A 26,100-nucleotide genomic window follows, 5' to 3' on the forward strand; every position below is an offset into this window, starting at 1 on the left:
GCAGCAGTTACATGTACCGCAATGATAGATCTGTTAAATTTGCATCAGGGATGGACAAGCATTGCTAACCCTGGACAGTATTGGTAATTGTCAAAGAGCAGTCTTCTCACTTGGTGTATCTCACCAAATGCATAATACCAAGCCGGTGAAATTTTGAGCTCAATTGGTCGTCAAAGTGTGAGATAATAATGAAAGAAAAAACACCCTTGTCACACGAAGTTGTGTGCGTGTACATGTACATTAGATGGTTGATTTCGAGACCTCAAGTTTTAAACCTGAGGTCTCGAAATCAAATTCGTGGATAAGCTTGGGCGATATCACGATATTATCGAATATCGCGATATTAATTTGGACAAGATTTCGATATCGGATGGATAATTTGTTTTTAATCGAATTATCGATATATTGCGATTTTATTATCGATATATCGATTAAATATCGCGATGTATTTGCTAGCTGATACCCCATAGATTTGGAGTAAAACCAGAAGAATAGGTCATTAGAACACCTCTCTTATACTAGGACTGTCTCTTCGACAACTTTCACTTGGAGTTTTAAGACTGATGATGTCAAATTTCATTAATCGCGATTATATCGAATATCGCGATATAATTATTGTCAGCGATATATCGTGAATAAAATAAATCGATATCGCCCAAGCTTATTCGTGGAAAATTACTTCTTTCTCGAAACCTATGGCACTTCAGAGGGAGCCGTTTCTCACAATGTTTTAAACATTTGTACCTTACCAACCTCTCCTCATTGCTCGTTACCAAGTAAGGTTTTATGCTAATAAATATTTTGAGTAATTACCAATAGTGTCCACTGCCTTTAACTAGGAAAGGTTATGGAAGGGTGGATTGTATACGTTTGGCGAGGTTGGGATTACACAATGTACTAGGCTGCATGTACGTACTACTGTGGAAATCAACCCGAGATGGCCCCACAAGGATCTGAGGTTGTACAATGTACATGTAGCATCAGCTCTGCAGGAAGAGTTGATTTTAATTGGCAGTAAGACATGCATTAAAGGAACACGTTGCCTTGGATCGGTCAAGTTGGTTTTGTGAAAGGTGTTTTGTAAACGTTTGTTATAAAATGCATAATTAGAAAGATGTTTTAAAAGTAGAATAATAATGATCGTCACAAGAATCAATCAAAATTTCATGGTCTTCTTTTTAACTCGTCGACTACATGTACCAATGTACCAGCGTCGGCCATTTATAGGAGTCAAATTTTGGACTCCTACAAATTGCCGACCGTGTTAGTTTCGCAAAGTAAAAGTAAAACCATGCATTTTCGAGGTAAATTTGTGTGGATCATTGTATTCTACCTTAAAAACATCTTTCTAATCATATTTACATTCTAAAACAAACGGTTATTTAAACGCTTTTCAAAGACCAACTCGACCGATTCAAGGCAACGTGTTCCTTTAATGACACTGGACACTGTATTGGTAATTATCAGTCTTCCAACCAGTCTTCTCACTTGGTGGATCTCAACATGTGCATTAAATAACAAACCTGTGAAAATTTGAGCTTGATTGGTCATCGGAGTTGCGAGATAACTACATGAAAGAAAAAAACACCCTTGTCACACGAAGTTGTGTGCTTGCATATATGCTTGATTTTGAGACCTCAAATTGTGAACTTGAAGTCTCAAAATCAAATCCGTGGAAAATTACTTCTTTCTCGAAAAATAGTCCCTTCAGAGGGAGCCGTCTCTTACAATGTTTTATACTAGCAACCTCCCCCTATTACTAGTTACCAAGTAAGGTTTAATGCTAATAATTATTTTGAGTAATCACCAATAGTGTCCACTGCTTAAGGCAGTGGACACTATTGGTAATTACTCAAAATAATTATTGGCTTAAAACCTCTCTTGGTGACAAGTAATAGGGAGAGGTTGATGGTATAAAACATTGTGAGAAACGGCTCCCTCTGAAGTGCCATAGTTTTCGAGAAAGAAGTAATTTTCCACGAGTTTGATTTTGAGACCTCAGATTTAGAACTTGAGGTCTCGAAATCAACCATTTAAACACACACAACTTCGTGTGACAAGGGTTACTTTTCTTTCATTATTATCTCGCAACTTCGATGACCGATTGAGCTCAAATTTTCACAGGTTTGTTATTTTATGCATGTATGTTGACATACACCAACTGTGAAGGCTAGTCTTTGACAATTACCAATAGTGTCCACTGCCTTTAAGGATGAGGGAAAGGAGCAGTGTGTGGAATGTGGAAACCATCTGCTGGTTATGGGCCATTACACAGTGATGCAAGATGCACTGGCAACTGGCAGCATAGTACAATATATTTCATGATCATAATGACATGGTCACTATGCACACACTGTTCATTCAAACTGATATTTATTTCCATACTTCATGAAAACAGAGTACAAACAATGTTTTTAAGGAATAACCAATAAACAAAGCTATTTAATGAGGGTGAGAAAAAATAAATGTAACTATACATATTGTGTATTATGCACATTTCATGTACATAGGCTTAATACATTAAATCTGATTAAATACATTAAATCTTCACAGTTGGTGTATCCCAACATATGCATAAAATAACAAACCTGTGAAAATTTGAGCTAAATTGGTCATCGAACTTGGGAGATAACAATGAAAGAATAAAACACCCATGTCACACAAAGTTGTGTGCGTTAAGATGGTTGATTTCGAGACCTCAAGTTGTAAACTTGAGGTCTCGAAATCAAATTCGTGGAAATTACTTCTTTCTCGAAAACTTTGGCGCTTCAGAGGGAGCCGTTTCTCACAATGTTTTATACCATCAACCTCTCCCCATTACTTGTCACCAAGAAAGGTTTTATGCTAATAATTAATTTGAGTAATTACCAATAGTGTCCACTGCCTTTAAGTTTCTAAGTAGCCCACAGTTTAGACTGCCGTCAAATGCAGAGTTTTACATTCATACACTCAAAAACCAATATACAGTACTACATGTATTTCCCATCCGAAAAGAAAGAATTACATGTACATAATTTACTGTTTTATAAACATGTTAAAAGCAAACATTTCACGGGGTGTGGTATTTGGTAGCCTACAAATTGAGAAGTGGTGTTTACTACTAACAGATTTAAAAGCAATTAACACAAATTTCAAACTTGTTTCCCCTTTCCAGGTGATGAAGTAAACTACGATCGAAAGATCATGCCCGACGGAAAGTTTGGCATCGACGGCTTCTTAGTAGTCTTCGACGTCAGCCACGTCCAGAACCGACCCCCAAACAAACAGTACAGCTTCATCCTAGACCTGCTCTCAGGACCCTTATCCAAGTCCAAGAAACCCTGCGTCCTCGTCGCCACCAAATGCGAAGAGCCCGAGGAAAAGGCCCTTGATGAAGTCCGAGCCCTCAAGGACAAGAAGAAGGTCTCTCTCGTTGAGACGTCCGCTTTTGAGAACGTTAACGTCGACTTTGCGTTCCTGACGCTCGTCAACCTAATCGACAAGAATAAGAAACTCCCGAAGGAGGTGCCGTTTATTAACGGGATAAAGAAACAGAAGGAGCTCTTGGACAAAGTGGAAGACGCCTACATGGGTCTCCTGAATCGGACGGTCACCGATTATCATGACATTTGGAACAGGACAAAGAAGAAGTTGGTCGGGGAGGACCACTACATCACGTATCTTAAGTACTTTGGCTCGGAGATTGCGGCGAAGAAGTTTAAGAGTCACACCAAGAAGCTGAGGGAGGATAAGCAGCAATGGAAGAAGCAACAGTGTCTGGAGACGCTACCGAAAGCACTGGAGGACATGCTGCCGGATCTCAAGTCCATCGATGGAAGGTGCTTGTCATTTTCTTGATTTTGTGTTCATTACAGTGCACCACTGGCTTTTGTCGTTTGTGTACAAAGGTCACTGGGATGACCAGGGCCCAATTTCATAGAGCTGCTAAGCACAAGAATTTGCTTAGCATGAAATTTCTGCCTCGATAAATACAGGATTTCTAGGTGATTTTCAGGATTTATAAGCAAACAACAGCTGAATGCCAGTAACAAGCAGTATGCAACAAATGGAAATTTGGCCGGTAATCCTATTTTATCAAGGAAGAATTTTCATGCTTAACAAATTTTTCTGCCTAGCAGCATGGCTTTGCTTACTGTACATGCAAGCAAAAAACCACGCTTATAAAAAACAAGGATTTCCTCACTTGTTTCAACTGTATTTCACAGGTTAGCAGGGACTTTGTGCTGTGAATAGTATCATGAACGATGTACTTGGCATTTTTTTTTGGTTGCATTTAAAATTATTTTACAGTGACTTTTGTGTTACTTGTGTACCAAGGTTGCTGGGACTGACCAGGGCCTAATTTTATGGCCCTACTTACTGTAGTGGAAGTAAAGAGTAAAAAATAAACACTTTTGAAACGAGGGATTTCCGCGCTTGCTTCCAATGGATTTCACGGGTTACAATGTAGCAGGGAGTTTGTGCTTGAAATGGTACTGGGCATTGTTTGCTAATAAAGCACAGAAATTTGGCGCTTGCATAGTAAGCGGAGATTACTGATCGCAAGCGCAGAAAACCATTTTGTTTTGTATATTCTTGCCTATTGGTAAGGTTTTGCCTATCTTGACAAGGCCAGATGGCCCTTTCCAGGCAAGGGCTACTCTTCCATGTAACTGATTTGGGAGAATGCTGTTTTGCTTGTAGTTGTACACTGTGAACAAAGCACAGAAGATAGAGCTCCACTTACATCATGTACATCCTTAAAGGCAGTGGACACTATTGGTAATTACTCAAAATAGTTATGAGCATTATACCTTACCTAACAAGTAATGAGGAGCTGTTGATAGTATAAATCAATGTGAGAAAAACTCCCTCTGAAGTACAAAGTTTTTGAGAAAGAAGTAATTTTTTAGAATTTGATTTTGAGACCTCAGAATTAGGTTTTGAGGTCTCAAAATTAAGCATCTAAAAGCACACAACTTGACAATGGTGATTTTTCTTCCATAATTATCCTGCAACCTCGACGACCGATTGAGCTCAAACTTTCACAGGTTTGTTATTTTATGCAATATTGTCAAGTGTCTTTAACTGACTCACTCATACTTGACCTTTAACCCAGGGATTGGGAAGCTTGCAAGGAGATCATGACCTCTCACCCCAACTACAAGGAGTGGTTCGTTCAGCTGCCGAGAGGAGACGCTTGGCGTACCAGTGAATACATCGACCAGACCGATCATCAAATTGCTGTTGACTTCCTGAAGACCAACGCAGTGGATTGCGAGAAATGCTTCAAGTACCATGAGAATAGACTCAAGGAAGCCCTCAAGAAAGAGAGGTAGGTTTGGGGGGTGTTTTTTCTGTTATTTCCTCTAAGGTCCGATCACACTGGCCTCGATAACAAGAACAAAAACGAGAACGTTAACAATGCACGCCTTCGATTGGCTGAATAAGCATGCTTGGATTCTGCATGGAGCAACTTAACCAATAGAATGCTTTCTCTTGCGTCAAGGTTATCGTTTCCATTATCGCTGCAGTGTGACTTGCCCTATAGTGTGGTTTTGTAATGTGAAGCCCGGTTCAATGCGATACGAATTTTGACATCACAATTTCACATGGAATAATTTGCATCAGTTGAACTGTCCTCAGCCTCTGCAAAATATTTGCTGCAAAAAACAGCCATGTGACATCATATGGTTCGCTCCGCATTCGCATTTTGCCGAGACTAATACTTTAGCTTTAATATAGGTTCGTTATTTACTGCACTATAGCAGAGTGAGTTCTTAAATTGGTCTCAACATTTCGACTAGCTTGCTCACACATCCCAGAAGTATACTCTCACCACGCAATGTTTCAAATCCTAATTTTCTGTTATGATTGTGTTTCTTCCTCAACTCTTCTTAGAATGAAGACAGAGTTCCGTAAGCTCCTGAAGGCGCTGAGCAACGTCGTACTCCCTGGCCGACCCCTTCAGGACACCCTAACCCAACTAGTGGACGAGGAGAGCTACCAGTACCTCAACCCGCAAGAGCGGAAAGAGATCTATGACGCCCACCAGGCCGAGATCACCGAACAGGGCAAAAGGGACTTCGTAGAGATGCTGCTGGAGAACGTGGAGACGTTTGAAGATTTTGATATGGATAATGTGAACGCGCACATGGAGGCGATTATTACGCACAAGTTGCAGAAGGAACCGAGGTGAGGGGAGGGGGTTGAGTGGGTGGTGGGAAGGGGGCGGGTATAGTGGGAACAGGAAGGGGGTGGATAGAGTGGGTAGTGGGGGACAGGGCGGGGTTGTAACACATGGTGTATGTGATGGGCTCTGTGAAAATGAGTCACAAGGGGGACAGTTAACTTATTAGGTGTTATACACGGCTGAAAAGAGCATTACATGTACAACAAGCTTCATTTTGACATACAGTGTACGAGTACAATAACTTACACACTTGTGTGATGTTTGGTTCAAAAGTTGTGACCTTTTGAAAAGTAGATTCTGTCATAATTTGAATATAACCTATACTGGCGCAACAGCCTGTTAAAGACAGTGGACACTATTGGTAATTACTCAAAATAATTATCAGGATAAAACCTTACTTGGTAATGAGTATTGGGGAGAGGTTGATGGTATAAAACTTTGTGAGAAACGGTTCCCTCTGAAGTTACATAGTTTTCTAGAAAGAAGTAATTTTCCACGAATTTGATTTCGAGACCTCAAGTTTAGAATTTGAGGTCTCGAAAACAACCATCTAAAAGTACACAACTTCGTGTGACAAGGGTGTTTTTACGTTCATAGTTATCTCGCAACTCCGATGACCAATCAAGCTCAAATTATCACAGGTTTGTTATGTTATGCATATGTTGATAAACACCAAGTGAGAACACTGGTCTTTGACAATTACCAATAGTGTCCACTGTCTTTAATAAAAAACATCACATATTGGTGTCTAAGGGATGAATGAAAAGAACATGTTTTATTCACCTACATGTGTATCGCTCAAAAACTAAGTTTTTTTAAAAGAAAATGTGAAATTATAGTCCCTCAAGAAGCATAAAACCACAAAAAAATATATAAAAAAAAATATTTTCTTTTCCAACCTTCCATCACTCAACAGCCCTTTACTGGAAAGTAGGTTGTGCGACATGCGACTCATAGTAAAAACTTAACGTTGTTGTGTATTTTTTTCCGATTGCAGGTATAAGTATTTAGACGGTTTAAACCAAGAGAGGAGACTGTTATTGATGAAACATGCAGCGTTTGTGAACAATCCCTGCCGGCAGACGTGTCCCTCGCAAACCAGATGTATGGATGAGCTAATCAACCAGACACTGGAACAAAAAGTCACCAAGTAAGTTGGTCCTCAGTATAATTGTCAATTAATTACCCGTTACAATCCTTCCAGATGTCTTAGATCATCCACTTCGTCATTACTGGTTGTTCCCCACACCCACAACAGTTGGGGTGACAGGGCTTTTTCTCATGCTGGTCCTTTACTTTGGAATAATCTGCCTCTTAATATCCGTAACATGTCCTCTATTCATAAGTTCAAAGTGGCCCTCAAAACCCACTTTTTCACAGCTGCTTTTCATTAATTTTGTGTTTCTTCCTTGCGCCATGAGCATCACTTGTGGTGGATACCGGCGCACTATAAGTGTTCATATTATTATTTTATTATTATTTTTGATCCAGGGATGTGATTTCTCCGTTTTGAACCGGAAATCCGTTTAAAAAAAAAAAAAAAAACATTATGCAAACTACATGTAGCTTCAGTCCGATCAATAGGAAACTATAAGCTTGTTCTGAGTCTGGATACTACTGTACAATCAATCCCCCTGCAGCCGAAGTGTGCTTACGTAGTTGCGTAAAATTTTGTGAAATCGGCTGCTGGAGAGGCTTTCAGGTGACTAGTGCTTTTAAATTTTAAATTGAGCCCCCCTTGATAATTCAGAAATATTCAAGTTGTCCAGATGGGTTTTGAAAGTGACGACTGATTTGGTGCTAAGATCTGGTCGGATGTTCCATTCCTCTATAGTTCTTGGATATAATGAGTTGAGAAAACAATCTTCATTAGCTGGAATACGGGAGTAGATGTGTTTATCGAAGATTGCCTGGTAGTGAGGCTTGTTGTAGTTTTTCGCAATTTTTTGGGGGCTGAAGAGTTGCATGCCTGTATTTCACTGGTATCGTTTTGTATATTGAGACAACAATATTATTTGAACTGCCTCTAGCTGCCGGGCAACCTCGGTAGTCTAGTTGGTAAGACACTGCTCTAAAATTGCAAAGGTCGTGGGTTCGAGTCCCACCCGAGTAACATGCCTGTGATGCTTTTTCACAGGACTCGGGAAAGTACTGAGTATACTGTGCTAACACACATCGGTGTATGGGTAAAAACCAAAATTAATATTCTTTATCCCCGATGCAAATTTAACATCTATTATATCGTTGCGGTACCCGCTGCCAAAACATAGGATTCGAACTGGCTCTAGTTACCGGGCAACCTCGGTAGTCTAGTTGGTAAGACACTGCTCTAGAATTGCAAGGGTCGTGGGTTCGAGTCCCACCCGAGTAACATGCCTGTGATGCTTTTTCACAGGACTCGGGAAAGTACTGAGTATACAGTGCTAACACACATCGGTGTATGGGTAAAAACCAAAATTAATATTCTTTATCCCCGATGCAAGTTTAACATCTATTATATCGTTGCGGTACCCGCTGCCAAAACATAGGATTCGAACTGGCTCTAGCTACCGGGCAACCTCGGTAGTCTAGTTGGTAAGACACTGCTCTAGAATTGCAAGGGTCGTGGGTTCGAGTCCCACCCGAGTAACATGCCTGTGATGCTTTTTCACAGGACTCGGGAAAGTACTGAGTATACAGTGCTAACACACATCGGTGTATGGGTAAAAACCAAAATTAATATTCTTTATCCCCGATGCAAGTTTAACATCTACATGTATTATATCAGTGCGGTACCCGCTGCCAAAACATAGGATTCAAACTGCCTCTAGCTGCCGGGCAACCTCGGTAGTCTAGTTGGTAAGACACTGCTCTAGAATTGCAAGGGTCGTGGGTTCGAGTCCCACCCGAGTAACATGCCTGTGATGTTTTTTTCACAGGACTCGGGAAAGTACTGAGTATACAGTGCTAACACACATCGGTGTATGGGTAAAAACCAAAATTAATAATATTATTTCCATTTCAGATGTCAAGAACGTGAGATACCTGAGAGATGGTCCGACCCCAACAGTAAACTAAGCATCGTTGTGTTGGGAGAAAATGGCTTAGCAGATGAACTCGTAAACGAAATAAGGGTAAGAAAAAGTCCTGCAGGTCAACTGTAGTCCTGTGGTTAGACTGCATGACTTGTACATTGTGTGTAATTACAAGGTTTTGGGTGCGAATTCTACCAAGTTAACCGCTGATCAGACTTGTTTGCTTTGTTTTGGAAAGGGCAAGGGCACCAAGGCATTTTCTCCTTGGTAACAGGCACCCTATGAGGATATTGTAAATTTTGAACTGTAGCATGTCAAGGTCACCAGGGCAATGACAAGGGGGCATGGATGCAGTTGCCTTTCGCTGCCTCCATGAGGTATCGGGCCTGGCTGGCTTCCCAATTACTAGAATAAGTGATGTTGTCTTTTTACTGAATCACAATTTTCATGATTTGTGCCGCTGAAGATACGATGCGATCAACCTGCCCTAAGTTTTTTGAAATCGTTCTTAGGACGCATCCTAAGTTAGGACAAGTTACTCGTCCTAATGAGAGAAGATGAGTCTTAACTCATTGTGAAATCAACCCTTGTATAACAACAACTCTAGCAAAAAGCTGAATTTCTATTTGTGTTTTTTATAATATTGCAGGCCCAGTCTGTGCAGGAGGAGTACACATTAGATAACGTCATATACGCCTTGGAGCTTAGACCAATAGAGGGCGATCTAGCAAGACCACAGAACTACCTTAGTACACCAGACTTCACCCCACAAGGTAATTCAACCCTAGATTGGGCCATGTCTTTATCCGCAAGGATAAAGACAGGAGGTACCTGCTACTCAAATCCAGTGATTTCATTGGACACAATGATATCATTGGATAAATGCAGTGACTGAAAGCTACCGTAGCTATGTTTGTATTGATCGGTCTGATGCATAGAGTTATATATACGAACTAGAGGGCGCACGAGTGATGCTTCGTGCACAAACGCAATGGGACCGCAAGATAACAAGCGCGTCATTCTGCACGCGCATTGAATATGAAATACACGTTTGAGTTTTTTTTTTATTGAACGCTCACGCGATGCTGTTTGTTCAACTTACAAAATGGCTGCACGAACATACGCTGTGAGATAGCTGTTTTGTCAACTTAGAAAATGGCCGCCTGCAGGCATACCGGGGCGCGTATATAGGCCAATGCGCCCTCTAGTTCTTATATATAACTCTATGGTCTGATGTCACGGTTGGCTTGTGCGTAAAGCGCTCGCCTCTCACCAAGGTGACCCGGTTCGATTCCCGGTCAGGGCCATATGTGAGTTGAGTTGTGCGTTGGTTCTCTGCTGTTCCACGAGGGTTTTCCAGACTATCCGGTTTTCCTTCCTCAGGAAAAAATCAAACACTTTCGATCTTGGCTGTGCTCCGTGGTCATAATGGGTTGATGTGGCTGGCAGCTGAATGCGCCCTTGCATGCCTGCTTCTCGAACACGTTGTAGCCGCGTCCTTCGCAATTCAGCTCTTAGCTGCGAGTAAGGACGATTAGCCCCCCAAATTATTATTATTATTATTATTATTATTATTATTATTATTATTATTATTATTGTCACATCAGACGACCTATCAAAACACAGATATGGAAAGCTTACTTTTGGTCGTCTGCATGCTGCATTGTATACAGTACATGCATGTGCATAGTCCTTGCATGTATTGTAATGATGGTGTAGAACTTGGACTGCATATGTCTATGTGAAATGAATGTAGGTCAAAGCTGAATGTACACGCCGGATGGGAGGCCGGTCTCTTGGCGTTATTCACAAGCCTCGAAGTGTGACGTCAGGTTCACAAGCCTCGAAGTGTGACGTCGGATGTTCAGGTTACTGCAACCCATCCACTTCTTGTTTGGTATTTCCCATTTTTGAGTATGACTACATTCATGCGGGGTCGTCTTTTAAACTGCCCCTACGGGATCAATGTGGAGTCATGGCCGAGTGGTTCAGTTCTGGTGGCCAAGTCACCAGGGTGTGGGTTCGAATCCCGGTCAAGATACTTAACCATAAATGCTTCTCTTCTCACAAGGGTAAAATGGGTACCTTGGAGGGCAGAGATTGTTCTTGTCTATAGTGCACTACATAAAAGGCAGCACAGGCTGTTCACCCTTATACATTGTAAATTGACTAACAATAAACTATAAAGTCAATCTGTTAATTGAATTTCTTTTTTTCTTCAGGCTGTATATGTACATTCAGTTCCCCTGAAGATCTAGCCTACATAGAATCTAGTCTTAAAACCAGCCGCTTAGCAGTCACCGAAGAAAGTAGGAATGATATCTACGCCACCTTGCAGCCGGACATGCCCGTCATCTTGCTCTTTGCCCGAGACTTGTCCGTCCCTGAGTCTGATCTGGCCCAGATGAAGCAGGACATTAACACCCTCGCAGCTATGTAAGGATGCTAGACTTAATATAGATTGGTCCCCTTATCTTTATCTTGGTATTTGGCATATAAACCCAATGGTGTGAATGGGAGCTAGACTTATTGTAGACTGGTCCCAAGTTGTTATCTGAGTTTGATCTGGCTCAGATGAAGCAGGACATTAACACCCTCGCAGCTATGTAAGGATGCTAGACTTAATATAGATTGGTCCTCTTGTCTTTATCTTGGTATTCGGCATATAAACCCAATGGTGTCAATGGGAGCTAGACTTATTGTAGACTGGTCCCAGGTTGCTATCTGAGTCTGATCTGGCCCAGATGAAGCAGGACATTAACACCCGCGCAGCTATGTAAGGATACTAGACTTAATATAGATTGGTCCCCTTGTCTTTATCTTGGTATTTGGCATATAAACCCAATGGTGTCAATGGGAGCTAGACTTATTGTAGACTGGTCCCAAGTTGTTATCTGAGTTTGATCTGGCTCAGATGAAGCAGGACATTAACACCCGCGCAGCTATGTAAGGATACTAGACTTAATATAGATTGGTCCCCTTGTCTTTATCTTGGTATTTGGCATATAAACCCAATGGTGTAAATGGGAGCTAGACTTATTATAGACTGGTCCCAAGTTGTTATCTGAGTTTGATCTGGCTCACCTTGCAGCTATGGGTGCATTCGATTAGATTCCCCCGGGTCGACCCTGATCTGCCCCTGGTGCGTTTAAATAGCTTTGACGTCATTCCAGGGGCGCACCCAGTTCAGCCCGAGGTGCCCTGTTTGTAGAGCGGGTCACTTGGGGCTGGCCCCAGGTGCATGATGTCACCACAAGAGGGCGAGTGATCGTTTGATTAGCTCTTGTTAAGGGCTTTCCCTAAAGAGCACCGCATTGTCGACCCGGGGAAGCTGGTTCTTGCATCATTGTAGAACCTGCCGTTGATTTCACAAAGAGTTAGGACTCATCTTATCTTGTGTTAGGACGAGTAACTCGGCCTAACTTGTGATTAATCTTAAGGAATGCATGCTACAGTGCAGGGCTGGGACTCGTCCTAAGTCCTAAGATTAGTCTTAAAGGAACACGTTGCCTTGGATCGGTCGAGTTGGTCTTTGAAAAGCGTTTGTTATAATATGCATTTGGGTAGAAAGATGCTGTAAAAGTAGAATACAATGATCCACACAAACATACCTCGAAATTGCACGGTTTTCCTTTTACCTCGTCAACTAACACGGTCGGTCATTTATGGGAGTCAAACTTTTGACTCCCATAAATGGCCGACCGTGTTAGTTCGTACAGTAAAAGGAAAACCACGCAATTTCGAGGCAAACTTGTGTGGATCATTGTATTCTACTTTTAAATTATCTTTCAAACCATATGCATTTTATAAAAAACGGTTACAAACGCTTTTTTATAGACCAACTCGTCCGATCCAAGGCAACGTGTTCCTTTAAGTTAGGAAGAGTTTTGTGGAATCTATGGCAGGCTTTTAGAAGTTACAGTGTTTTTTAAAATCAGTTTGTTTGTCTAGGGAACTGGTTTTTGCAGATTTTCTCTTCAACACAGAAGTTACAGTGTTTTTGCAAAATCAGTTTGTTTGTGTATGGAATTACTTTTTACAGATTTTGTCTTCAATGGAGAAATAATGTAAAAAATATTCCAGGCTTTTAGAAGTTACAGTGTTTTTGCAAAATCGGTTTGTCTGTTTAGGGAACTGACTCTTGCAGATTTTGTCCATTTACATGAACTTTTTGTTAATTCTCTAGGCTTATAGATTGCGTGATAATTGACATGCCCGCCGATGAGACCACATTGTGGCATGGGAAGAAGTTCCATGAGTCGCAGATCCGTCACGCCATCCGAACGATCGTCGACAGTCGCCGGAGCTCCTCGACTGACCGCGACGACGATATATCCCATGACGGTAGTCAGTACGATCCGGATCTAAGGTACGGAGGTGACAATCAGTCTCTGTATGAGGAAATCGTTCTGTCCAATGATAAAGTCCAGACTTTCATGGGGAGCAGCGGCAACAACACCCCGACCAGCCGGGGGTCAGACGACCTGACCGCCAAAGGGGAAACCCCCATTGGGTCGGGTCAAACCCAAATGGGGTCGGGTCAAACCCCAATGGTTCAGAAGGTCATGAAAGATCTAACAGATTCTGAGTCTCAGTTTAAATCCCACAGTGCGTTTTTAGCACAGCATAAAGTACACGGCAAATCCTCCTCGGGCACCGGCAATGGGTCGGGTACCGAGCACCCATCGAGCGAGGATGATGATATTGAAGGCGATGACCCCATATTGAGGTATATTTCTACCCACCCATCCCCCCTCCCCCCTCTCCGCTTCCGGTCCCTAATATCAATCATGGTGTGCTCAAGAACTTGAAAACTAGGAGCATTTTCTCTCACAAGTTTAAAGGAACACGTTGCCTTGGATCGGTCGAGTTGGTCTTTGAAAAGCGTTTGTAACCGTTTTTTATAAAATGCATATGGGTAGAAAGATGTTGTAAAAGTAGAATACAATGATCCACACAAACATGCCTCGAAATTGCGTGGTTTTCCTTTTACCTCGTCGACTAACACGTCGGCCATTTATGGGGGTCAAAATTTTGACTCCCATAAATGGCCGACCATGTTAGTTCGCACAGTAGAAGGAAAACCACGCAATTTCGAGGCAAACTTGTGTGGATCATTGTATTCTACTTTTAAAACATCTTTCCAACCATATGCATTTTATAAAAAACGGTTACAAACGCTTTTGTTTTGACCAGCTCGTCCGATCCAAGGCAACGTGTTCCTTTAAAGTGGCACGTTGCCTTGGATCGGTCGAGGTGGTCTATGAAAAGTGTATGATACCGTTTGTTATGAAATGGATATGGTCAGAAAGATGTTTTAAAAGTAGAATATAATAATCCACACTAATACATGTATGCCTTCGAGTGGCCAGCGTGGTTTTCCATTTACTTTACGAACTAATGTAACATGGGTGACCTTTTTATGGATTAAAAAACATGACTCCAAATAATGGCCGACTGTGTTCGTTCGCAAAGTAAAAGGAAAACCGTCCAGTTTCACGGCATATTTGTGTGGATCACTATACATGTATTCTACTCTTATATGTATAACATCTTTCTTACCAAACATGTATGCATTTTATAAGAACGGTTTCAAACGCTTCACATGGACCAACTCGCCGTCGATCCAGGCAATGTGTCCCTTTAAGGTTTCCTAAAATACAACTCAAAAGTATTTAAAAAAAAACAGAATAACAGATGAGTGGAATTTTGACAGAGGGGATCTAAGCCCGGTGACTGCTTAAGCACAACAGAATTAGCTAAGCACAAAATAAACATGCTTAATAGAATAAAGTTACCAGCCACAATACCATTGCACAGGCTCCATATTTGACTGGTATCCTGTTCATTTCTGCTGAGCGGGAAGTGGGAAGTGTCTATGAGAGCAAGATGAACAGAACTCAAGACAGTTAGGACCTTGGTTAGTAATGAGCAGGATACCAGTCACGGATGGAATCTATGTAATGGTTTTGTGGCTGGTAACCTTATTTAGGTAAGCATGTTTATATTGTGCTGAGCTAATTCTTTTGTGCCATTAAAGGAACACGTTGCCTTGGATCGGACGAGTTGGTCTATTAAAAGCGTTTGAAACCGTTTGTTATGAAACAAATATGGTTAGAAAGATGTTTTAAAAGTAAAATATACTGATCCACACAAGTATTACTCAAAATTGCAGGGTTTTCCTTTTACGTCGCGAACTATCACGGTCGGCCATTTATGGGAGTCAAAATTTTGACTTGATTCCCATAAATGGCCAACTTTGTTAGTTGACGAGGTAAAAAGAAATCCACGCATTTTCGAGGCATATTTGTGTAGACCATTGTATTCTACTTTTACAATATCTTTCTAACCATATACATTTTATAACAAACGGTCACAGAACGCTTTTCAAAGACCAACTCGACCAATCCAAGGCAACGTGTTCCTTTAAGCAAGATGAACAGAACTCAGACAAATTTTGACCTTGGTTTGATTTTATAGTGCGCCTTGAGCAGACAAAAATTCAAAAATAATTTTCTGCTAAGCAGAAATGAGCAGGATACCAGTCATAAATTGTACTTGTGACAATGGTAGTTTGGCTGGTAACCTTATTCTGGTAAGCGTAATTTTTGTTATGCTTAGCTACTTTTTGGGTTATATTTTGAGGAAAACCAAAACTAGCGAGAAAATGTCTCTGACAACTGACGTATGGTGAAGGTTAACTAATTAATCAAAATCTTAGTCACGCTTATTTAAAAAATTGTAAAACGTGTTAAAGGCACTGTACACGTTTGGTAACTGTCAAAGACCAGTGTTCTCACTTGGTGTATCCCATCATAAGGATAAAATAACAAGCCTGTGAAAATTTGGGCTCAATCGGTTGTCGTGAGAAAAGTTGTGAGAAAATGATGAAAGAAAAAACACCCTTTCAGATAGGAATAAAAGAAGTCTTTTATTATTTAATGAGAAAATACCTCTTTCTCAAAAACTACGTTACTTCAGAGGGAGTCGGTTCCCACAATGTTTTATACTATCAACAGCTCTCCAATGCTCGTTACCAAGTCAGTTTTTAAGTTAATATTTGTTTTGAATAATTACCAAACGTGTACCTTCCCTTTAAACAATCCCCCGTTGGTACACATTTGACTCCTGGTAGTACTCCCAGTGCTTCAAGCCGCTTGCAGCAATTAAGGTATTTGGTATGAGTCGCTTGCAGCGGCTGTTGGCTTTAAGGCCAAGCCACTTGCTGACACTTATGGTCGGTACATGTATAAGCCGCTGGCAGCCATTAAAGGCTTTCGGGCCAAGCTGCTTGCAGCCACTAATGGTGGAATTAAGCTGCTTGCAGCCAATAGCATTTAGTACAAGCCGCTTCTAGCCACTACGTTCTCCTCTAGGGTTAACAGGAGCAAGCAGGGAGATGCCGTCACAGATAGATTATGACCAAGCCTTAAAGACACTGGACACTATCGGTAACTGTCAAAGACCAGTCTTCTCACTCATTGTATATCAACATATATGCATAAAATAACAAACCTTTGAAAATTTGAGCTTAATCGGTAGTCAAAGTTTCGAGATAATAATGAAAGAAAAAACACCCTTGACACATGAAGTTGTGTGCTTTCAGATGCTTGATTTCGAGACCTCAAATTTTAAATCTGAGGTCTCGAAATCAAATTCGTGGAAAATTACTTCTTTCTCAAAAGCTACGTTGCTTTAGAGGGAGCTGTTTATCACAATGTTTTATACTATCAACCTCTCCCCATTACTTGTTACTAAGTAAGGTTTTATGCTAATAATTATTGTGAGTAATTACCAATAGTGTCCAGTGTCTTTAAGGAACTAACCCTAAGCTTCCAACCTCGGGAACCCCGGTCCAAATCCCGCCTGGGGAACTACATGTATGTCGTTGAAGTTTTCTGTCCCTGATCGCGTGGGTTTTCCTGAATTGTTTCTCTGGTCGTTTTACTCAGCTACATGTACATCTGAAACTGAAATGTCCTTCTCCCCATGGGGTTCTTGGCTAGCACAGCGATTATTGGCGTCAAAACCAGAATGAAATGAAGTTAAAGGCAGATTTAGAATTTGAAAATCAAAATCAAGCATCTGAAAGCACATAACTTTGTGTGACAAGGGTGTTTCTTCTTTCATTATTATCTTCTAACTTCAACGACCAATTGAGCTCAAATTTTCACAGGTTTGTTATTTTGTGCATATGTTGAGATACACAAAGTGAAAAGACTGGTCTTTGACAATTACCAATAATGTCCAGTGTCTTTAAGGAAAGGTCTATTGCAGGGAGTGGTCAAGTTGTAAGTTGGTGATTGAAAGAGTCAAAACACTGGTTAGATTTCTGTCCCTGGTCCCTACTCATAGTCAAACAAATTCAAGCATACTATGCTGTGTATTAGGGAGTATTTGGGAACTGTCCGCTAAACTGTCGTGTAACCCTTAATCTACCTATTGCAGGGAGTGGTCAAGATGTGAGTTGGTGATTGGAAGCTTCCGAAATTTCCCTGTTTTTAATATGTCCCCCTATCTTTTTAAACTAAAGTTCCTTTCCATGTACATGTATCTCTTGTTCCCATGCCTGACTTTCATTAAATACACCGGCTCCTTTTCTTTCTCCGCAATTCCATGGAACCCTTCTCTTCACCCTTAGCCATGAGATCTTTTCTCAATTGTAAACAGAAAGTGACGTTTTTGTCCCAAATAAAAGTTGTACTTTTATATCTACTTCTGTAAAACTGAGAATTATAAAAACAGAAACTTCTTGTACATATTAAACTCTTGGGAGCTTTCAGATGGTGAAAAATGCTGTCGTTTCAATGTGACCCCTAATCATAATGTCAGACTGTTTTAGTCTACCTGGCTGGCATGCCTCGTATTAACAGAAAACGATGTTTTTGTCTTCAAATAAAATTGTACTTTTTTATCTACATGTACATGTACATGTTATTCTCTAACACTGAGAATATTGCTCACGGAAACTTCTTTTATAACTCCAGGGAGCTTTCAGACTGTGAAGCATGCTGTCTTTTAAATGTACCTCCTAAGATATGGATCCAAGTTTCAGACTTTTTTGTCAGCATGTCAGCAGTGACTCTCATCCCCGCTTTCCTCAAGCCTGTCCCATGCCCCTAAATAACTTTGTAACAATCGTCTATGGGTTCGTTCAGTTAGCTTCCCCGGTAAGAACCACCTTCCCCAGGTCGACCCGCGGTGCTCCATCGGGTGAGCCCCTGACATGAGCTAATTGAACAATAACTCGCCCTCACGTGGTGATGTCATGCACCTTGGGCCTGCGTTAAAGCCATTATACACTTTCGGTAAACAGTATTGTCCAAGTCCCACACTTCGTGTATCACAACTTATATTATATAAAATAACAAACCTGTGAAAATTTGGGCTTAATCGGTCATCGGAGTAGGGAGAAAATAGCGGGAAAACCCACCCTTGTATCCACGCGTTTCGCCGTGTCATGACATGTGTTTAAAATAAATCCGTAATTCTCGTTAACGAGAATTGATATTGTTTTACTGTTTTCTCAAAAAGTAAAGCATTTCATGGAATAATATTTCAAGAGGTCTTTTACCATTACCTTCTGTAAACCCTGTAAATTATTTGTGATTTTTTTCTTTTTTCTGTACCAAAAGTGTATAATGGCTTTATAAGTGACCCGTTCCAAAAGCAGGGCACTTGGGGCTGACATGGGGGAGCCCCTGGATTGCCGTCAAAGCTATTCGCATGTACCAGGGGCAGACCGGGTTGACCCAGGGAAGCTAATTGAACACACCCACAAAATTCCTTTTAAAAAGTATAGCTGCTTATGGTCCATGTTGTCTTAATAATGTTAGAGCGTCAAGCTACCACATCCTGTTCCTGTCGTCTACTCACATTTTGTCTTTCGTCCAAATAACTTAAAAAGGGAGAGCTCTGTTCGTGTCTAATCTTTCTTACTTACAAGCAAACTTGCCAAGCTCTGGAAGTGCCATCTTACTTGTCAGAAAGTTAGATGGCACTTCCACAGTAAAATTTGACTGTCAAGTTCTTTAACTTGTTAATGATGGACCAGGGGTCGATTTCACAAAGAGTTAGGACTAGTCCTAAGTTGGGACTAGTCCTAGGAGATATACAAAACGTGTGGCTAGTCCTATAGTTAGGACGAGTAAGGATGAGTAACTCAACCTAACTATAGGACTAGACTAGTCTTAACTCTTTGTAAATCCACCTCACGACACGTGTGTGCGCTGTTCACAACTATCAGCCAATGATAGCCTTTTCACGCGTGCACGTTTCATCAGAGATGGTGGTCAATTACATCATGTGCAATCCATCTACATGTATTGCTCATGTCATAAAGGAACACGTTGCCTTGGGTCGGTCGAGTTGGTCTTTGAAAAAGGTTTGTAAATGTTTGTTATAAAATGCATGTTAGAAAGATGATTTAAAAGTAGAATACAACGAGCCAAACAAATTTGCCTTGAAATTGCGTGGCTTTCCTTATACTATCACGGTCGGCCAATTATGGGAGTAAAAAATATGACTCCCATAAACGGCCGACCGTGTGTGTAGACGAGGTAAAAGGAAAACCACGCAATTTCGAGTGATACTTGTGTGAATTGTTATATTCTACTTTTAAAAAATCTTTCTAATCATATGCATTTTTAAACAAACGGTTACAAAAGCTTCTCAAAGACCAACTCGACCGATCCAAGGCAATGTGTTCCTTTAAGTCATGCCCAAGTGTAATAACTTTGATGCCCACTCGATAAAGCTTATGTTTCTCGACCTATTCCTAAAGACCACAAGAGGGGCTCAAAGGTCAATTTGAGTCTGGTGGTGTTTCCAGTTTCCAAAGCATACTTTCAATCCTCACAAAAGTCTCTAACTTCAATGTAGAATGGTGACAAGAATCATTTCAGATCGGACTTTGAAACACTAGTTCATCGAACAGCAAAAGCAAATGGGTTGGTACATTGGGTGGCACGGTTGGCTTGTGCGTAAAACGCTCGCCTCTCACCAAGGTGACCCCGGTTCGATTCCCGGCCAGGGCCATATGTGAGTTGAGTTGTGCGATGGTTCTCTGCTGTGCCACGAGGGTTTTCCAGACCATCCGGTTTTCCTCCCTCGGGAAAAATCAAACATTTTTTATCTTGGCTGTGCTCCGTGTTCATAATGGGTTGATGTGGCTGGCAGCCAAAGGCGCCCTGCATGCCTGCTTCTCGAACACATTGTAGCCGCGTCCTTCGCACTTCAGCTCTTAGCTGCGAGTAAGGATGATGAGCCCCTCAATTTATTATTATTATACATTCCTAAGAGGAATTTCTGCGCCAGTCACCAGCTCAAATCCAATGCCATTTTGATAGAATATCATCAGATTCAGTTGTGAACTGAAATTTCTAGTGGAAAATGAATTGTGATTTTTGAAATGTGACGCCGTCATTTCATCCAACACTGTTAATGTACACCCCTTTAACTCGAGGTTCGAGACTCAATCCCCCCCCTGTATTCTTTCCTTTCTCTATTAGAAAATGAGCTGACACTCTTTAAAGATTGTATACCCTCCCTTTCTAAGACAAGTAGTTGAACTAATTTTGTGTTTTGTCTTGAAGAATTGGAATGGCTCTGATGTGTGGGGATCAAAACCTCCCAGACTTGGTGCTAGGTCCCATCATTAGTAACGACACATGCTGTCGAGATATGGATTTGAAGCAGACGGTGAACGTCGACATGTTTCTGAACACCGTGAAGAGGAGGGTCAGCATAGAGATCACATCTTTCCACCAGGCCAACCTCTACACGCAAGACGTACATCACGGCTACATCTTGGTGTACTCCGCAAAGAGAAGGGCTTCCTTTGAAACACTCAAGTAAGTTGTTTTTGTTATCTTTCTTATATCGTTACCTACACGGTAACGACTACAAATACCTCTATAGCAAGATGTACTTTAGGTTACGTCTTGGTGTATTCTGCAAAGAGAAGGGCCTCCTTTGAAACACTCAAGTAAGTTTTTTTTCTCGTATATTTTTCTTGTATAACTTTCTCGTAAACTTATGTCGTAAACTTGTATCTTAAACTTGATTGTGATCGCTGGGGATATGGCGAGCCAACTTGTATACAGGAGACCTACATCACGGTAACATTTGAGTGTACTGTGTAAAGAGAAGGGCCTCCTTTGAAACACTCAAGTAAGTTTTTTTTTCTCGTTTGTTTTTCTCGTAAACTTATGTCGTAAACTTGTATCTTAAACTTGATTGTGATCGCTGGCGATTTGGCAAGCCAACTTGTATACAGGAGACCTCCATCAGGGTTAAATTTGGGCCTCCTTTGAGACACTCAAGTAGGCTGGTTTTAAATATTAAAATTGTATCATAAACTTGGGTGTGATCGCTGGCTACAAGGTAGACTTACATCGTACACATGAGATGTAACATCCGGGGTTTCATTTTAGTGCACTCCTAAAAGAGAAGGGCTTCCTTTGAAACACTCAAGTAAGTTTGTTTTTTTGTGTATTTTTATCGTAAACTTAATCGATAACTCGGGTGTCATTCCTGGATAACCGGTAGGCCAACTTGTACGGTTACATCTTAAGCCCCTTTCACATGAGAGCACTTCAGTAAGGGTCCCTTGCTAAATTGTAGCATGGTTTTAAAGTTTTACAAAATGTACCTCGTGTGAAAGGACAACAGTTGTTTCCACTGTGCAAGTTCTCTTGCAAAATATTGTCAAACATTGCTACATTTCACAACCATGCTAAAATAAAGCAAGGGACCCCAGTTAAATTTCTGTAGTGTGAATAGCACTTTAGGTAATAATAACCGTATTTATAATGCCCCTTTTGCCAAAGGATACAAAGCGCCAGGTATTATTACTGCAAGGAGTGGGGCGAATTTTGAGATATATATATGTAAGACCTAATCCTTAAGCACCATGTAATGGTTTACAAGGTGCTGTGGCGCAATATGCTGCCAATCCAGCCATGAACACCGGGGTGAGACCCTTCCCTTTTCAAAAATTAAGTGCACTGGGTTCTTTTACATGCGTTTACACCATCGGACCAACAGCTTTACGTCCCATCCAAAGGATGAAGCAATGGTTACATGTATGTGTCTTGTTTAAGGACACAAGTGTCAAGGCTGGGGATTCGAACCCACACTCTGCTGATCAGAAACACAAGAGTTTGAATTTGGTGCTCTTAACCGCTCGACCACGACACTCCCGAGTGTACTCTGCAAAGAGAAGGGCTTCCTTCGAAATACTCAAGTAATTGTTTTAGTCTCGTAAATCTGTACCGTAAAATTGTATCGTAAATTTGGGTCGTGTCAGAAACTAACCACGTTTCAAAATATCACTTTTTTCCCCACAGATTCTTTGTAAAGAGTGTCACTCCTATCCCAGTTGAGATTGTTGCCGTTTCCGACATTGAAAAGTTCTCGTCGGACTATGAAATGCAAGCATTGATAGCGGAAGGCAATAAACTCGCTGATGAAACCAAAAACTGTACCTTCATCACCGCTGGAGCCAACTTTTGCAACCAATGTAAGTATTAAAGATCTAATCCCATGAGCAGTTATTCGGCCCAGGATCGAAAGGGTTAGATGTTTTCCCAAGGGAGGGAAAACCGGATGGTCTGGAAAACCCGCGTGGCACAGCAGAGAACCATCGCACAACTCAACTCACATGGCCCTGGCCGGGAATCGAACCGGGGTCACCTTGGTGAGAGGCGAGTGTTTTACGCACAAGTCAACCGTGCCACCCAATGTACCGACCCATTTGCTTTTGCTGTTCGATGAACTAGTGTTTCAAAGTTCGTTCTGAAATGATACTTGTCACCATTCTACATTGAAGTTAGAGACTTTTGTGAGGACTGAAAGTATGCATTGGAAACTGGAAAAATCACCAGACTCAAGTTGACCTTTGAGCCCCTCTTGTGGTCTTTAGGAATAGGTCGAGAAACATAAGCTTTATCGAGTGGGCATCAAAGTTATTACACTTGGGCATGACTAATCCCAAGAGCTGTTATTCGGCCCAGGACAGTCAGCAGCAAAGCCAGAGTACAAAAGTGTTTGATTTTTTCCTATGGGAGGAAGACCGGTTGGTCTGGAAAACCCACGTGACACAGCAGAGAGCAAACGCACAACTCACTACGCAAGGAGCTAAGATTTAATTTAAAGGGAAGGTACACGTTTGATAATTACTCAAACGAATATTAACTTAAAACTGACTTGGTAACGAGCATGCTGTCGATAGTGTAAAACACTTTGGGAAACGACTCCCTCTGAAGTAGCGTAGGTTTTGAGAAAGATGTATTTTCTCACTAAAATAATAAAAGACTTCTATCTAGAAGTCTTTTATTCTTATCTGAAAGCACACAAATTCCTCCAACAAGGGTGTTTTTTCTTTCATCACTTTCTCGCAATTTCGATGACCAATTGAGCTCAAATTTTCACAGGCTTGTTATTGTATGCTTTTATGTTGAGATACACAAAGTGAGAAGACTGGTCTTTGACAATTACCAAACGTGTACCTTCCCTTTAACTGTAAATCAATCACAGTTGCTAGAAAAGTAAAGTGTAGTGTCACGATACAAGTCACAAGGGTAACACTTACAAGTTGTCTAGCGATGAGTTTTATTGCTTTTTGAAATCAGCCCCTGGTTGGATATCGAACCAGGGTTACATTGGTGAGAGGCGAGCGCTTCACTCACAAGCCAACCATGCTTGGCTTATCCCATTCCTGCCTTCGCTCTTCATAGAACCGATACATAATACCAGTTAATGTCTGAGGCAGTAGTAATAATAATAACTGTGGTTTCTTATAAAGTGCACATGTCCGTCATCCAGTGATGCTCCTGGCGATGTAACATACAATATTTCCTGCCAGATTTTGGAACTACGTTTGAATTACATGTATGAGACCTAATTCTGATAGCACCATGTAATGCTTTACAAGGTGCTGTAGCGCAATTTGCTGCCGCTGGAACCAGGAACACCAGGGCGAACCCCTTCTCTTTTCGATAAGGGCACTGGGTTCTTTTGCGTGCTTTACATAACACATGGGACCAACGGCTTAACGTCCCATCTGAAGGACGAAGCAATGGTTATGGGTGCGTTCGTTTAGCTTCCCTGGGTGGACCCCGGTGTGTGGCGTTTTGTTTTTTCCAGGACGATTGTGGGTAATTATCTGCACACGCTCGTCTTGGAACAAAAAAATTCCACACACCAGGGTCGACCCGGGCAAGTTAAATGAACGCACCCTAAGTGTCTTGCTTAAGGACACAAGTGTCATGGCTGGGGATTTGAACCCGCACTCTGCTGATCAGAAACACCAGAGTTTGAATTCGGTGTTCTTAACAGCTCGGCCATGACACTTCCAGTACTCTAGCAACAGAGTCCAACATTCTCCTGAAAACGATCAGAGCATACTTATTCAGATTTTTGTTGTTTTTTTTTTCAGCGTTGGCTTATTCAACCTTCTTCACCGAAGCCCATGAGAAGATCTTCCAGACTGAGAAGGACCATGATGATCTCTTTGGGCCCTTTGGCAACCAGGATGAAGACATCATGGATGAGGAAAGACAGGGCATCAGGACGCCCATAGAACCCCCACCGGCTGGGTAGGTCACAAGAGGGCGCTGTTCCAATGGAATACTCAGACTTTTTAATTCAATTCAATTCACGAGAGACCTATTCCAGAGAATTCCTCGGACTTATTAATTCAATTAAATTCAAGATATAACGCATACAAAATATTAAACACAGGGCATCAGGATGCCCATAGATCCCCCACCGGCTGGGTAGGTCACAAGAGGGCGCTGTTCCCATGGAATACTCAGACTTTTTAATTCAATTCAATTCACAAGAGACCTATTCCAGAGAATTCCTCAGACTTTTTAATTCAATTAAATTCAAGATATAACGTATACAAAAAATTAAAGACAGGGCATCAGGATGCCCATAGATCCCCCACCGGCTGGGTAGGTCACAAGAGGGCGCTATTCAAGAGGCTTCCTCAAACTTTTTAATGCTATTCAAGTCAACCTTTATTTCATGCTACTCTTCTCAAGATATAATGTAAACAAAATATTATGAACAGGGCATCAGGACCCCCATTGAACCCCCACTGGTAGGGTAGGTCACAAGAGGGCGCTATCCCAGTGGATTCCTCAGACCTTTTTTTCATAAGCCATTTTGAGACATGGCGGACACAATGCTACAACACTGTAAGGTTTGGGTAAATTTGTGTGTATACACCCAAACCAAACATTGCACTCCTATCTCGTCCGCCTTACCTCAAAACGGCTAATTCAGATCAATGCGCCGTATTTTTACCCGTGAGAGGGTGCTCTCAAAAGTATTTTATCAGTTCTGGGGGTAAATGCGATTCGTCCTGCACAGTTTTAACTGGCGTTCTGTCACTTTTGTTGTGCCATAGATAATAACGGCTCCTTTAAAAGTGTTATTGGCCGAGATTGATTAGATGTCTGTGTAGTGTTCCAGTCTTTAAAGGCAGTGGACACTATTGGTAATTACTCAAAATAATTATTAGCATAAAACCTCACTTTGTAACGAGTGATGGGGAGCTGTTTATAGTATAAAACATTGTGAGAAACGGCTCCCTCTGAAATAACATAATTTTCCACGATATTGATTTCAAAACCTCAGAATTAGATTTTGAGGTCTCGAAATCAAGCATCTGAAAGCATACAACTTTGTGTGACAAGGGTGTTTTTTTCTTTCATTATTACCTCGCAACTTTGACCACCAATTGAGCTCAATTTTTCACATGTTTGTTATTTTGTACATATGTTGAGATACACCAAATGAGAAGACTGGTCTTTTGACAATTACCAATAGTGTCCAGTGCCTATAGTTATTGTTTTAGGTAAGAATGAATATACCCCCAGAAGTGATTGAGAGCACCCTCACGCT

At 41.3% G+C, this 26,100-nt stretch overlaps 1 protein-coding gene and 1 non-coding gene across 11 annotated transcripts in view; both read left to right on the forward strand.

Moving 5' to 3' along the window:
• The window catches only part of LOC139942899 (rho GTPase-activating protein 5-like), a 91,993-nt gene that overhangs the window by 25,248 nt on the left and 40,645 nt on the right, over positions 1–26,100 (forward strand). For 9 of the 10 annotated variants that reach the window (XM_071939707.1, XM_071939713.1, XM_071939708.1 and 6 more), the window contains exons 3-13: positions 3,155–3,818; positions 5,099–5,314; positions 5,881–6,174; positions 7,170–7,322; positions 9,177–9,285; positions 9,836–9,959; positions 11,409–11,622; positions 13,373–13,915; positions 20,781–21,038; positions 22,536–22,708; positions 24,626–24,785. In XM_071939707.1, coding sequence (XP_071795808.1) covers positions 3,155–3,818; positions 5,099–5,314; positions 5,881–6,174; positions 7,170–7,322; positions 9,177–9,285; positions 9,836–9,959; positions 11,409–11,622; positions 13,373–13,915; positions 20,781–21,038; positions 22,536–22,708; positions 24,626–24,785 — 2,908 coding nt within the window. The remainder of the gene's footprint in view (positions 1–3,154; positions 3,819–5,098; positions 5,315–5,880; positions 6,175–7,169; positions 7,323–9,176; positions 9,286–9,835; positions 9,960–11,408; positions 11,623–13,372; positions 13,916–20,780; positions 21,039–22,535; positions 22,709–24,625; positions 24,786–26,100) is intronic. The other variant, XM_071939715.1, reaches the window with a different exon arrangement.
• Positions 8,213–8,285, forward strand: Trnaf-aaa (transfer RNA phenylalanine (anticodon AAA)). The gene has a single exon. It is a non-coding gene; the product is annotated as a tRNA-Phe (tRNA).

The sequence above is a fragment of the Asterias amurensis genome, chromosome 10 (genome assembly GCF_032118995.1).
Source record: "Asterias amurensis chromosome 10, ASM3211899v1".
Classification (NCBI taxonomy): domain Eukaryota; kingdom Metazoa; phylum Echinodermata; class Asteroidea; order Forcipulatida; family Asteriidae; genus Asterias; species Asterias amurensis.